The following is a 13923-nucleotide window of genomic DNA, read 5'->3' as shown; positions in this document are numbered from 1 at the left end:
ATAAGAGACATGGATGCGGATGACCTAAACTATTAACTTTCCCAAATTATTTCCCAAACATATATGACAAAATATATTAAATGTAAATGAAATTATGACTATTTATTCAAACTTCAAAATTTTTATACCAATATAAAATATTCCATCTCTAGATTTTGTCCCTAAATTATTAACTTTCCCAGATTATTTCCCATGAGTAATATATGTGGTAAAAAAACTACAAACTTTGGCTTAGTTGTTTTATCCTCTAACAAGTCATATGGTGGATCTGGTTTGATTGCGGGTCATGAAAAATCTGATCTTAAAATTTAGGCACGTAGTCGCTACTTCTCTTCACGTGGCGTATAACGCATAAATGATAACACTTATTTTGGGTGAATTTTTTTACATCAATATAGTTTATCCCATAAAATTTATCGCTTTTAATATTTGATAATTTTTTCTTTCAGTAAATTTAATTCTCTAACAATAATATTTTAATTATTATTTTTTTCATAGTATTTTTTCTACTTAATCAACTTTGCATTAAAATTTGAGCAATCCATGAACATTATTTATTTTATACTGCATGAATTTTATAACTATACGAGCATATGATCAAATCTATTTCCTTGTCAACAAAATTTGTGCACACATTTACATTATATATTTCCCATCAACAATAATAATAATAATTATATAAAATAAAAAAGAAAACCCCTCATTCAAAATGGCATAATATGAGTAGTCTTAGTATCATACCAAGAAATACCAGAAGTCTTTGATCCACACCGTAAAACCCTAAGCAAATCGGCGCACATCCTTCTCACCGCCGGCGAGCAACCGCTCTGCATCACCACCAGCACCTTCCCCATTCCATTCCCCTCCACCACCGCCGCCGCCGCCCTCTTGTCCCCGTGCAGGCAGCACAGGCTCCACAGCACCGCCACCGCGTGCTCCGTCGCCGCCCCCGACACCTTCAGCAGCTTCTTCACCACCTCCGCCACGCAATTCCCGATCTCATTCCGCCCTTCCTTGCTCCCCGCCAACATCTCCAGAAGCCTCAGCGCCTTCTCAATCGCCGCCGCGCCCATCTCCTTCTCCTTCTCCCCCATCGCCGCCGCCACCGCCGCCACCCCGCCCGCGCGCACGATTCTCGCCCTGTTCCTCTTCGATTGAGCCAACCGGATGAGCAAGCTCAGCGCCGCGCCGGAAGCTTCGGAATCGGAGCTGGTGGAGATCAACTTGAGCAATTCGCGGGGGAAACTATCGTCTTCCGAAATCGAATTCGAATTGATCTCGACGCACTTGTGTTTCGCTAGAAATTCGAGGAATTTCACCAGCGCATTCCTCAATCCCACCCTCCCCTGCTTCAACCCTAGCAAAACCCCCAATTTTAAATCGAAATTCCCCAAATCAATTTTTGACCTCAATCCTTCCGAATCGAGATGCTTGAGCAATATATTGCAAAACGAAACGATTCTCTCCAAAACAACCAAATCCCTAACTTCCCCGGCGAGGGAAATCATCGCCGGCAGGATCCCGGCGGCGGCAGCGGCTAAGAAGGCGGCGTTGTCCTCCGATTGAGCGGCGAAGGAGGTGAGGGAGGAGAGGCTTTGCGCGAGCAAAGAGTAGGATTTGAGAGAGAGGTGGGCGTGGAGGCGGTGGAGGAGCTGATTGGCTTGGTCAGGGGAGATGGTTTGGGGGGGCTTGGAGGCGTCTGACCAGATCTGGATGAGGCGTTGGAGGGTGTGGTTGGGGGTGAGGTCTCTGGTGGGGAGGAGCTGCATGGTGGCGGGGCAGGTGTTGTTGCCGGCGTCGAGCCAGCGCTGGATGCAGGCGCGGTCGTAGGTGACGCCGGTGGAGAGGCTCACAGGGGATTTCATGATGTCGAGGGATATCGGGCAGCGGAAATGAGGGGGCATTGTGAAGTGGGGATCGTCGTCGTCCATCACCATTGCTGAGGAGGGGAGAATTGTTGAAGAAGAAGAAGGGAGGGAGTGGAGTAGTATAGTCAGAGGAGGAATGGTGATGTCATGGATGAATTTTGAAATATTCTGATTGTTTGGAATTGGGTGGGTGGTAATGTGGTATGGTCAATGAAAGGTTCTTCAATCTTCCATCTTTACAGCACACACTGGAGCTGGACTTTATGGAGAAGTCGTTTTCGGGAAGGTGGTGAGTGCTGCTGTTTGGTTCTCCACTTTGCGACTATCGTTTCATCTTTACCATTCATTTTCATTTATTGCTCCATTTGCTCCCCCCACCTCCACTTTATAATCTCCCTCTTTTTGAATTAATATCTACTAATTTTATAATTCAAATAGGACTACATATATTACTGTGAATACACTAGGGCATTTTCGAATAATTCCTCTATCTGATTAAAAAATTATCTATAAAATCAAAAATTCATTAACCCCCAACAATTCGTCAAACCACTTCCATAGTTCCATGTGTATGGAAGATGTGTCATGGTGGCACTTCCATGCATGAAATATAGAGCATCCACAATGGTGGATGATCGTCCGGCCATTGCAGCTCGTCGGACGAGTGAGTCGACCGAAAATTCGGTCGCGAATAAAGGGGCGCCCAACCGTCCTCCGTTTCCTCATCCGCCCATTGCAGAAGCACGAACAACGGGCGATAAAAAAATAATTTATATTATAAAAAAATTAATTTTTAATTATAAAAATTGAGTTTTAAATTAATCAAAATTATAAACTATAAACAATTATCTATATTGAAAGACAAATATGTGAATTAGTGAAAGATTATATTTTGTAGAATATAATTCTTCACACTAGATGAACAAGTTTTGCATTGCTTGAGTAAACCTTTTATAGGTAAGTCTTAACTTCAACTTTTATTGTGACTTCGATATGTGATAAATGGTAGTTTTATAGATAGGTTTTTAACTTCAAGTTTTTTTGTGATTTCTATGTGGGACAATTAGTTTTACACTTAAAAAGAGAGTTTTTGTTGGTTTATGTAAAACTTTGTTTGATTTCAATACGAAATTTATGTTTAGCCTAGTAGTAAATGTGTCTTGAAATTTTTTTACTTTTATTATATTTTTCTCATTTTAATACTAATTTTTTTTTCCTATAAGCATGTTTATATTTTTCTGGTAATATTTTGACTTTTTTTATATACTTTTCTCATTTTATTCAATTTTTTTTGTTTATACTTTTTTTTCTATAAGCATGTTTATATTTTTATGGTAATGAAAATTTAATTAAGTAATGGAAGTGTTTTATTTAAATTTGTTGTGTTTTATAGTACTATATTATATTTTGCTATTTATTATTTGAAAACAAAAAATTAAAATTAAATATAAAATATAAAATTTTTAACATCTTTTGTTAAATTAAGTAATGTATTTTGCATTAAATTTAATATTTAATTTTACTATTTATAATATGCGGAAAAAAATAATACTAAAAATTAAATGAAAAATGAGTTTAAATTGATAGGGCGGACAGTAGGGCGAAACCACTGCAACAGGGAGGTCCGGACTAAGAAATATTGATGTGGCGACCACTAGGATAGACGATCTTTCCACCACTGTGGATGCTCTTATGCACGATGACCTGGCTTATTTCGAACGGTTATTATACTACAAATATTTATGGTATAAACAATGGCATACTCTTGAATAATTTAGGAGTACATGCATCTTAATTCTCATGAATCTGAACTTAATACTAGTCCTCCTCTCGTTCCACAAAAATATAGATATTTGAGACGGTATATGAATTAATGCACAATTAGTAAAAATAAAATGTGGTTCTTATTATGAGACGAACCGAAATGATAAAATGTGACTTTTATTGTGAGACAAAGGGAATAACAACTAAAAGTGAAATTTGTTTCTTTTAAAGTTTCAAAATCTTGTACTAATAAATTACTAAAATTGTAATACTCTTTTTGCCCCCACTCAAGATGTCCACATTCTTGAGTGACATGAGATTTTATAAGAAGTTAGGTGGATTAAATAGAGAAAAAAATAGTAGTTGAATATTTTAATAAAGAGAGAAGGGAGAAGTATAGAAAGTTGACATTTTAAGTGGAACAGACTATAAGAAAAGATGAACATCTTGGGTGAGACGAAAGGAGTACTTATAATATTTAGGCTACTAATTCCTAAAATCAAAAACATTTGCTGAATTTGGTATTCCCACGAATATAGAATTTGGTCAAACAAATTATAAACTCATGCATTGTAATGAATTTTTCCGACAATTCTAGGAAAATTAGAAATGAATTTTTACGACAATTCTGGCGAAAATTTAAACCTATATAACACACAGAATAACGCCGTTTACAGTTTACACACATTATAAGCGATGTCATTTATAACATTGACCAATTTATTCACCTACATAATCTGATGTTTTATGTTGACTTTAATTAAGGAGAACACGGTAAGAAATAAGTTAAATCTTATCTCCCCAAAATCCGCAATAGTATTATGAATTCGAGTGAAAATGAGGAAAAAAGTAAGTATTATTTTTTCAAATTTTCAATCTTACCTAAAACATTAGCTATCCTCCTAGATAGTAGTATATGAAAAGAATGGAGTACAATTAAAAATACGTGTGTTAATTCAACCTTTTTATATCAAAGTAAACACGCCCACATCCGTCGAGGTGAAAATTTCAAATGATTGAGAATGATGCTTGCTTAATTATACTAATACTAATCATAAACGTAAGTAATGAATCCTAATTAAAGAAAAAAGTACTACTAATATAGTGGAGTAATGAATCATACAGTAAAAGATGGTTTTCTACTCATATAGCGTGCGCGTTACTACTGGAATCCCATAATCCTCACAACTATTATTTATTATTAGTGGAGTATTATATTATTATTACTCGTATTAGTGCCATTATAGTTAATTATTAGTATGACTTTAACTATCAGAAGCAATCAATTTGACGAATTATCACGGACGCAATTAGACTTAATTATATTCAAATGTCTTTGCAGACTTAAGCATTTATTTTATCAATTTTTTTTATTGTTTTTGTGATGAGAACAGTAATTAACTTCTGGTTTAACAATGCTCTCGACATTGTTGTGATCATTATTCATTATTACAGCGCTGTCATCAACTCATTATTTAGATGTATGAGTAATTGTACCTGAAACCAAAAAGAATTAAATTACTACACGATAGGTAAGATATAAAATGAATTAAATGGCATAGTTGCAAACTATTAATGGTGCCTTGTTAACCCATTGGGCCTTCCAAGAAATAAATTTGTTAAAAGTAGACTTGTATTTAAGCAGAAAATTAGATGGTGGAAATATGTATAAAATTAGATGGTGGAAATATGCAAGGAGAAGGTGTGATCAATTGCTAATTTAAATTGCTAACTTTGTTAACTTATTAATGTAGTGTATTAAAAAAGTCAATACGATGAAATTAGAATATCAATACATAATTTTGTTGACATTTTAATATATTGTATTGATATTTTAATATCTATCGTATTAATATTTTTAATATATTATTTTGATAAGTTAGTAGAAGTAGAGTTAACAACTTATAAAGTTTGCAATATAATGCACCCTACGTTGTAGTGTCACTACTTTTATGCTTGCTCCATTTGAATTAATCGATTGTTGGTTTGGACTTTTCATGGTTAAAAAACATTAGTAGTTCTCAATATCAGGGGCGGAGCCACCTTTATAAGAGGGTGGGGCAAATGCCATTCCTCAAATATGGTTAACTATACTATTCTATTGCCTAATTTTGCAAAAATTTTCAATTTTTCTTATATTTGCTCCTTCTCTGATTATTAAATTTTCTTTATAGTATAATTTTGCCCCTTTTCATTTTATAATCTTAGCTCCGCTCCTGTTTCAATATGGCAAGAAAACAAAGGTTAGTTGCCGAACCTTGAGGGGTGGGGGGGGGGGGGGGGATTTTGAACGTTATATGGACAATGATAATAGGACTCACGTCCTACTATTTTTTCCGACCACTTTCAATTCCAAATATAAAATCAGCATCGGTCAAAAATGCGACTATTAATTGAGAGTGGAGGGAGTACATGAATTTGCATAGTTAAGACTTAAAAGTATTTATTGGTATTAATAATTCGGAATCTCTTTCATAAAAACAAACAATTTTTTAATTTACAATGAACAATTGGTACGTAAATATTCAAACCTTACACAATTCATAAATTACACAAATATATTTTGGTATAATGATACATATACTTTCGATTCAAATAAACAATACCAGAAACATTTAAAATATTAACAAACAAAAAAATGCAATTCTTTGTCACACAACTGAACGAATCTTTTTTCTCAGCTAGAATTTGACAATCTTAACTTTCTTTCTTCGGAGAGCAATTTCGCAAACCTGCAAAATTAACACAATTTTGTAATTAAGTAGTAGCACATTTGCATAATCCATATATAATTAATCGCAACAATAAAAGGATAATTAAAAGAAGAAAAAAAACACTAACCTTTTCAATGAGTCCATATTGGTTCCCCCATTCTCAACAGGCTCATAGATTCCATTTCGACAATTCATCCTTGAAAGTGGCTTATTCAATAGCTCTTCTCCAAGCTTCACACAATTTTCCAAATTCTCCCTCGTTGCCATATCCATATTCACTATGTCCCCAACCAGACTTTCATCCTATTTAATTTGTTTTTGGATAAATTATTTTCACTGTATTAATTTTGTAGTACTATTTCATTGACAAAGATGTAATCAAATGCAAACTCTAAATATTGTAAAAACTCCAAATTATGATCTAAACCGTTAGAAAATGTTAACAGATGACAAATAACAACAAAAAATGTCAACGCAGTATCAACATTATAACGGTTCAGATCATAGTTTGAATTTTTTACAATGTATAGAGTTTGCATTATATGACTACATGCATGAAAAGGAAGAACATACTTGAATGCGAAGGTAGTTATGTTGTGAACGAAGCGCATCGAAAACGACAGCGTTGTGAAAATCAACCATGTCTCCACTGGATTGGTTATAAGCTTGTAGCAATGGACTTGGATTCACATACAGCCATCCCACCACCCCCCACTCCGAAGCCCTCTTAGCATCATATTTTTCTTCATTCTTCCTGGCCCCCGTCCCCAATGATATTACCAGAACGCGCCCTAAATCCATCCTCTCGTCCACATTGTGTTCCGAGAACTCTCTTATTACCTCCGAAATAGCAACTAATGTCTGAACATATTGTGTTTGAATTTATTGATTTTGGTGTAGTTAAGATAAAAAAATAATATGATTAAATTAAAGTTGATATGTGACGATCGATGTTACCGGATTATTAGCAGCAACGCCGCCGTCAATGAGGTTGAATGTGTGGCCTTGATTGTCAAAATAATGGGGAGGAAGGGCAGTTGGTGCAGCTGAAGTACTAATGCATATGTCTGATAATAAGCCATCCATTGCAGAGTTCTGTGGTGCCTGCTACAACTAATACAATCTATTAATACTAGTAATTCACATTTTTTTTAACTATAAAGAGATTGTAGTTATGTAGGCACATGTTTACTGAGGACATATAAATTAGTTTAGCCAATTTTTTGATTTGGCTATCAAGCTAGTGAACAATGAAAATGAATGAGAATTAGATTAATATGGATTAAATAAATATAGTTGGACTATAATTATATTAATTCATGAGCCCAACGTACAATCCTAAAGCCCAAGTGGCTATTCATCTACTTGGCCCTTTCATCTACTTCACTATTCACTTATTAATGCTCTCCTTTGTGGAGAACGCGAGAGAGAGAAATGAGAATTCCTAGCCTTCTTCTACAGAGCAATTGTATCGGGAATAGTTTCTGCGACGGATTAGAATACACATGGATCTCGATAGTAGTGGATTAAACTTGCAAGATTCAACAAACGTGGATACAAACTACACAACAAATTAAGAATCTAGATCTGTTATTCTTGTATGCTATTTCCGCTGCGCTTATCCTAACAATATTATTTTTTTAAAGTCCGAGCTAAAAAGAATACTACTCTTTCTTAAGAGGTTTGGAACAGTACCTTCTAATTTTGCATCAAACTCCTAAGTATTATATTGTTAAATATTTATGTATTTTTTCCCAACTATTTTTATCTCATTGAATTGGGAATTTGAGTATTTAGGTAAAATTAAGCAACGTAAGGAAAAGATGGAGCAACAATAATTTTGAATATACCGTATAAGAACTGAAGATGACAGGTTGAAGTTTCTTGATGTCAAAAGTAGGAAGAACAACATTGGTTAAGGTTTGATGCAACCTTAAATCCCCCAAAATATCCCTCGTTAGACTGCGTATGTATTTACCGTCGTATTTTGGCCCTATAAACCCCTTCAACGTTCCGATTAGCCCTGCAAATGCCCCCCTTCAAAGACACATCGAGAAAAGTTAGTTAAGACTCCATACACTGTCAATTATATGCTGAATTTGAAACTACTAGAAAAGAGACATTACGTTGGTTGAGGAAATATTTTGGGACAATGCTCGAGATAAAAGGGGACGATGTCTTTGGCGGAATAAAGAGGCCGATTGTTGGCATCAGGCGCGGTTAGCATCGTTGTAACAAGACCGCCCGTACTCGTCCCTGCTATAACATCAAAGTAATCTGCAATCCTTGCATCTTCACCATCTAGTTCCTATTTTAAAAAAGTGATTCAATTAATTTTTTTTTATATTTAGGAGCAAATTTTGATTGACCACGTTATAACTTTATACAGGATTATTGTTTCAAATTTCAGCATTTTTAACAAAAATATTAAGGAAACATGAATTTATGAGTTGTGCATGCATATATATGTATAAAGCTATGTTGTTAAAACTTTGCATTTAATTATAAATAGAGTTAACGATAAAACATAGATAGATGAAAAAGAAGATGTAAAAAATGTATACCTGCAGCTGGGATTCTAGATAAGCAAGCATAACTCCAGGGATGATTCCTCTAACACCTCCTCCATCAATGCTAAGAATAGTGATGAAATTTCCTCTGGATGAAGACTTATTCATTTCGAAATTATCCACTAATTGGGATGCTGCACAAATATGATCTATATATAAAGTTATATATATAATTCATTTTTAAAAAGAAATGAACTGTAATGCAAGCTGTATAGTAGCTGAATTATAAAAAGATCAGTCCTTCATTTTAGTAAAGAGAAATTAAATACCTGTACAACGTAAACGGAAACAATTGACTATAATTTTTAATAACTAAATTTAATTCAATTACCCCACACCAACCTAATCCTTCTAATATATAATAGGAGTGCTCAACTACTATTTGTCTAGGTATACGAGATACGATAATCTTTTGATTCTTTGCGCTCTTCACGTGTGCGTTGATATTTGTCGTCCAATCTTTTTTTAGCAATGAGACGCAATTATCTAAGCCCATTAACCCCAACTCATTATCATGGACTTGGATTGTTTCATAGAGCCGCTCAAATAATCTAGAGTAGGCAATTAGCTCTAATATTAAGGGGCGGATAGGTACGGTATACCTTACTGAAAATTCGGTATGTGAAATGTCATACTTTTATCTTACCAAAATTTTTGATATAGTGAATTTCCATCATTTTTTATACCATACAGTAATTCGGCATATCTGACTTTCAACATCAATGCAAATAGAATATTATTTATATTTTATAATTTAAAAATATATTAAATATATATTATATATAACTATATTTATATTTTATAATAGATTTTATAATTTCAAAGTATATATAACATATTTTATATATAATTATATTTATATTTTACGGTGTATACACTGAATTTCAGTATACCGCTGTATATCAAAATTCATACTGTATCATACCGTACCGAAAATCACGGTATACCAAAAATTTGATATTTTCGGTATTTTTTTGCTATGATAGACCGGTATTTCGATATTTTGGTGCTTCTTCCCAGCTCTACTAATGGTACACTAAAATCAATTTTATTTAGGTTTTTGAACAAAATATACATATTATTAAGTTTACATATAAATCCAAATCACTTTTTCAACTTTGTAAAAGTAGGTAGTGGCCGGCCAAATAAAAATATTTTTAAATTTTAAATTTAGTGTAAATGATTGAAGTGAAATCACTATTTAATTTGATATTTTAATGTTCATAGTTGAATATCATCTTAGAGTTTATTTATGAAATTTATAATCCGCTTAAGATCTATTGAGATTCTAACCTGCTCACGAACAACATTAAGGAATTTATAAAACCGGTGTAGGGCTAGGCTCGAATAAGTCCAATTTATTGGGCAGCTTTAGGTGTTAGTTGGGTTAGACTTAGAGCATCTTCAGTGACGTCCTTCCCATTAGAATTTTCCATAAAAACTTCCTGTCACGTTATCACTAGGACTTCTCATTCCAATGCCACATCACTAGGACTTCCTCTGCACTAGAACTTCCCACTAGGATATCCATTAGGACTTCCCGCAATAAATTTAAAATTCACAATTATTCAATTTACGGAATTAAAATTTACGGAATTAAAATGTCTACACGGAATACGGGAAAATTCGAATACTTCATTAAAAAAAAATTACATAATACTTAAAAAAATTACATAATTTAAAAAAAATTACATGATACTTAAAAATTACATAATCATAAAAAGTCGAGAAACACAACCCTCGGCTCTCACTCCTCCTTGTCCTCGTCCTCGTCCCTGTCGCCCGTGCCGCTGCCGCCTCCGACGTCCCCGTCCCCAATCTCGACGCCATAATCATCAATGAGTGGCATTCCTAAATCGCGTCGACATGCATCGATCACATCCTTGCACATCCTTTTGTACACAGGATCGTGCGTGCTAAACCACCTATGTATGCTCTGCATCAGGGTCTTCGTTAGCTGCGCGCGGGCGAGACGGTCGTGTACATCTGGGGCTTCAAAGGCCTCCGATTCGACCTCGTAGGACCCGCTGCCACTGCCGCTTCCCCTCGCCATCCGCTGCGCAGCCTTTTGCCCCATCGGGAGACGACGACGGCGAGAGTCTGATCGTGGTAGCGGGGACACTTCCTCGGCTTCGGGGAGCTCGTGCGAACCAACACTGCTGCTGTACTCACCGGAAGAGTTGATCTTCGCCTGCTTCCAGCCCGAGTCGACACCCGCACAAAACTTTTGTGAATCCCTAACCACGAGAAAGGCCTCCCATTGGTCAAACTCTTTGAACTTCAATTCTTTGTCGGGGTACTGGGACAAGGCCCGTTTCTTCACATCCTCCTCAGACATGCCGCTGGTTGCCATGCGCATGTTGTTTTGGTAGAGGCCGGCAAAACGACTGAGCTTAGGCCTCAATCGATCCCACTGTTTCCGGCATTGCACGAGAGTGCGAGGCTTCGCCCCAGCCGGTTTGACTATGAGGTAGCCCTCACTAATGCGATGCCACAATCGGTCAATATATATTGGTCGCCCCGACATAGATCCTCGACTACACCGACCCAGGCCTTCGCAAGCACGGCATTTTCCCACACGGTCCAAATCGACCTCTTCTCTCGCTCATCCTCACCCTCCTCCTTCTCTGCCCCCGTGTGCGAGGAAGAGCTCGGGGCTTTGCCCTTGCCCCTACCCCTGCCCCTGGCCTTGCCCTTGCCTTTGCCCCTGCCCCTTGCAGCAGGCTCCGCCTCATCAGGAGTCTCACGGATCGGCGATAGCCCCAACTCCTGCCCCAGCTCCTCAAAAGAGAAAGTCTCGATGCCGGCATACTGAGTCTCCGGAACAGTACTAGGGGAATCATTGGCCAACAAATCTATATATGGGCGATAGCCAGATTCCCTAGGCGTCCTCGGGCTCCTGTGCTGCATCGACCCACCCACCCCCGCCATATTTGGCGGCGTACCGCCCATCCCCGCTACCCCGAGCATCATCCCACCCACCACCGCCATATTTGGCGGCGTTCCGCCCATCCCCGCTGCCCCGGGCATCATCCCCCCACCCCCGCCATATTTGGCGGCATACCGCCCATCCCCGCTGCCCCGGGCATCATCCCACCCATCTGACTCATCCAATTGTTCATATTGTAGAACATTTGGGGAGTAATCCCCGCTATCCCCGCCATTTGGGGATTCATCCCTGCCATTTGGGGATTCATCCCCGCAAAGTTTCCCTCCGTTCTGGTGGGAAACGTGGGTGTGTTTCCTCCGCTTGTGGTGGGGGAGTTCCTATTGTACTCCATTATAGTAGAAATGAAATTTGTAGATTTAGAGAGAGAAACTTGTCAATACAAGTGGTGTGAATGAAATGAAGTTCAACGAGCCCTATTTATAGAGTTTTTTTTTTTTTTTAAATATTAAAACTCGGACGTCCGACCTACGCCACAACGGCGGACGTCCGGTCGGACGTGGGGCGGATATCCGACGGGCGCAGGGGACGGGCGTGTCCTACCTTTCTCCTCACTACGGCGGACGTCCGATCGGACATTGGTGACGTCCTACCGCGACGTCCGCCATTGGAGATGCTCTTAGACCACCCAGTAATTTGGTGGACGGTTTAACCTTTTGGGCTGGGCTGCTTTAAAATATTTTATTATGAGGTAATATATGTCTAAAAACAATTTATGAAGCCTGCTTCCAATTCATGCCTGAGAAAAAATAGTGAAAATTGAACGATTATAAGACCATCTCCAACTATACACCAAAACCCATTTTTGGTGTAGATAATTTCTCCAACCGTACACCAAACTTAAACTCATTTTGGATTTTTGAATGGAATAACACCAAATATGGTGTTTACTCCAAAATTTTGTTAGACAAACTCAAAAATGGTGTAAACTTAAATATGGTGTAAATGATTGGAGTAAAACTACTTTTTGGTGTGACGTATACTCAAAAATGGGTTTGAGTTTGGCGTAAATGGTTGGAGATGGCCTAAGGAGCATATAAAGCAGTTTAATTTTACTTAAACTCAAGTATTATCATTTCGAGTTTAATTCACGCCGAGTTAATATATTTATAGAATTGGCCCAATCTATCTATACATATATAAAAGGCGAGTTTTGGGCCGTTTTTGAAAATTTGTGAATTCTGAATATAGATTTGAATATTTATAAATATAGGATGTAAAAATGCAAATATTGATATGAATTTAATTTTCTATGATGATAATTTATTTATTGTGAGAATGCATAAACTTTACACATGAATGTCATTCATGTTCATAGGCAGTTACGGTGGAAAATCCTTCCGATTTTGACCAAATAATACCACTGCTAAAATGAATTTAGACGTAATTGCATGAGCCGTTACATGTCCATTGTCCACTTGAATTCATTAAAAAATTAAATTCCTTATCATAAATGGAGAAATTGAAAGGTTTTAGAATATCCCCCAATTCATTTGTTTGGACTATAAATATATGATAGTTGATAGTTTAATATTCACCCATTTGGTGCTTTATTTTCTGCAAAAATTTTGCTTGGTTTTAGGCATTTTTCTAAATTTTCAACGATATTGTTTTTGTTTTTAATATATATACATTGCTATTGTATTGTGGCATAAGTTCATGTTCCCATCAAACAATTTTCTAAGTTAGCATCGAATTTAATACTATTATTATTTTTTGTTAAAGTTCTTACATAGATGGAGGCAATCTGACTGGAAAAGATGACACCGGCAAGGGGAGATGAAGTGCTAGAGATTATGACTGGAAAAGGTGAGGCTATTGGAGATAGAGACAAGCGGATAAAAAACGTTAGGATGGATACTGGAATAGAAGAGAAGATGGAGACGGAATAATTCTTAATTAGGAATATTTTCTTTTATTAATTCTAATTTGTTGGTCATATTATTTATTGAGAATTTTTACTGAATTTACTAAGCAATATATATATATATATATATATATTATTTTATATATTTATATAATGAATCTTTATTACATATTTTTATGCTTTTAAATTCCGT

At 36.4% G+C, this 13923-nt stretch overlaps 2 protein-coding genes across 2 annotated transcripts; both read right to left on the bottom strand.

Annotated features, from left to right (window-relative positions):
- Positions 1-594: 594 nt before the first annotated feature.
- LOC125217132 (U-box domain-containing protein 27-like) lies at positions 595-2232 on the bottom strand. The gene has a single exon (XM_048118963.2). The coding sequence runs from the start codon at positions 1935-1937 to the stop codon at positions 705-707; it is 1233 nt and encodes a 410-aa protein (XP_047974920.2). The 5' UTR covers positions 1938-2232; the 3' UTR covers positions 595-704.
- Positions 2233-6150: 3918 nt separating this feature from the next.
- LOC125215522 (patatin-like protein 1) lies at positions 6151-9063 on the bottom strand. Its single transcript, XM_048116963.2, has 7 exons — positions 8911-9063; positions 8473-8654; positions 8197-8383; positions 7304-7450; positions 6920-7207; positions 6474-6649; positions 6151-6364 (listed from the first exon to the last, which is right to left on the bottom strand). The coding sequence occupies exons 1-7, from the start codon at positions 9022-9024 to the stop codon at positions 6310-6312; spliced, it is 1149 nt and encodes a 382-aa protein (XP_047972920.1). The 5' UTR covers positions 9025-9063; the 3' UTR covers positions 6151-6309.
- Positions 9064-13923: the final 4860 nt, after the last annotated feature.

The sequence above is a fragment of the Salvia hispanica genome, chromosome 3 (genome assembly GCF_029641045.1).
Source record: "Salvia hispanica isolate PSC_SH4W2 chromosome 3, Shi_PSC_v1, whole genome shotgun sequence".
In the NCBI taxonomy this organism is placed as follows: Eukaryota; Viridiplantae; Streptophyta; class Magnoliopsida; order Lamiales; family Lamiaceae; genus Salvia; species Salvia hispanica.
This window is presented reverse-complemented; position numbering and strand designations above follow the sequence as displayed.

Coding starts and splice junctions, on each gene's coding strand:
- LOC125215522 (XM_048116963.2), bottom strand. CDS start 9,024: ATGAATAAGTCTTCATCCAGAGGAAATTTCATCACTATTCTTAGCATT. Junction 7,208..7,303: donor GCGTTGCTGCTAATAATCCG/GTAACATCGATC, acceptor CAATATGTTCAG/ACATTAGTTGCTATTTCGGA. Junction 6,365..6,473: donor AATATGGACTCATTGAAAAG/GTTAGTGTTTTT, acceptor TTAATTTTGCAG/GTTTGCGAAATTGCTCTCCG.
- LOC125217132 (XM_048118963.2), bottom strand. CDS start 1,937: ATGGTGATGGACGACGACGATCCCCACTTCACAATGCCCCCTCATTTC.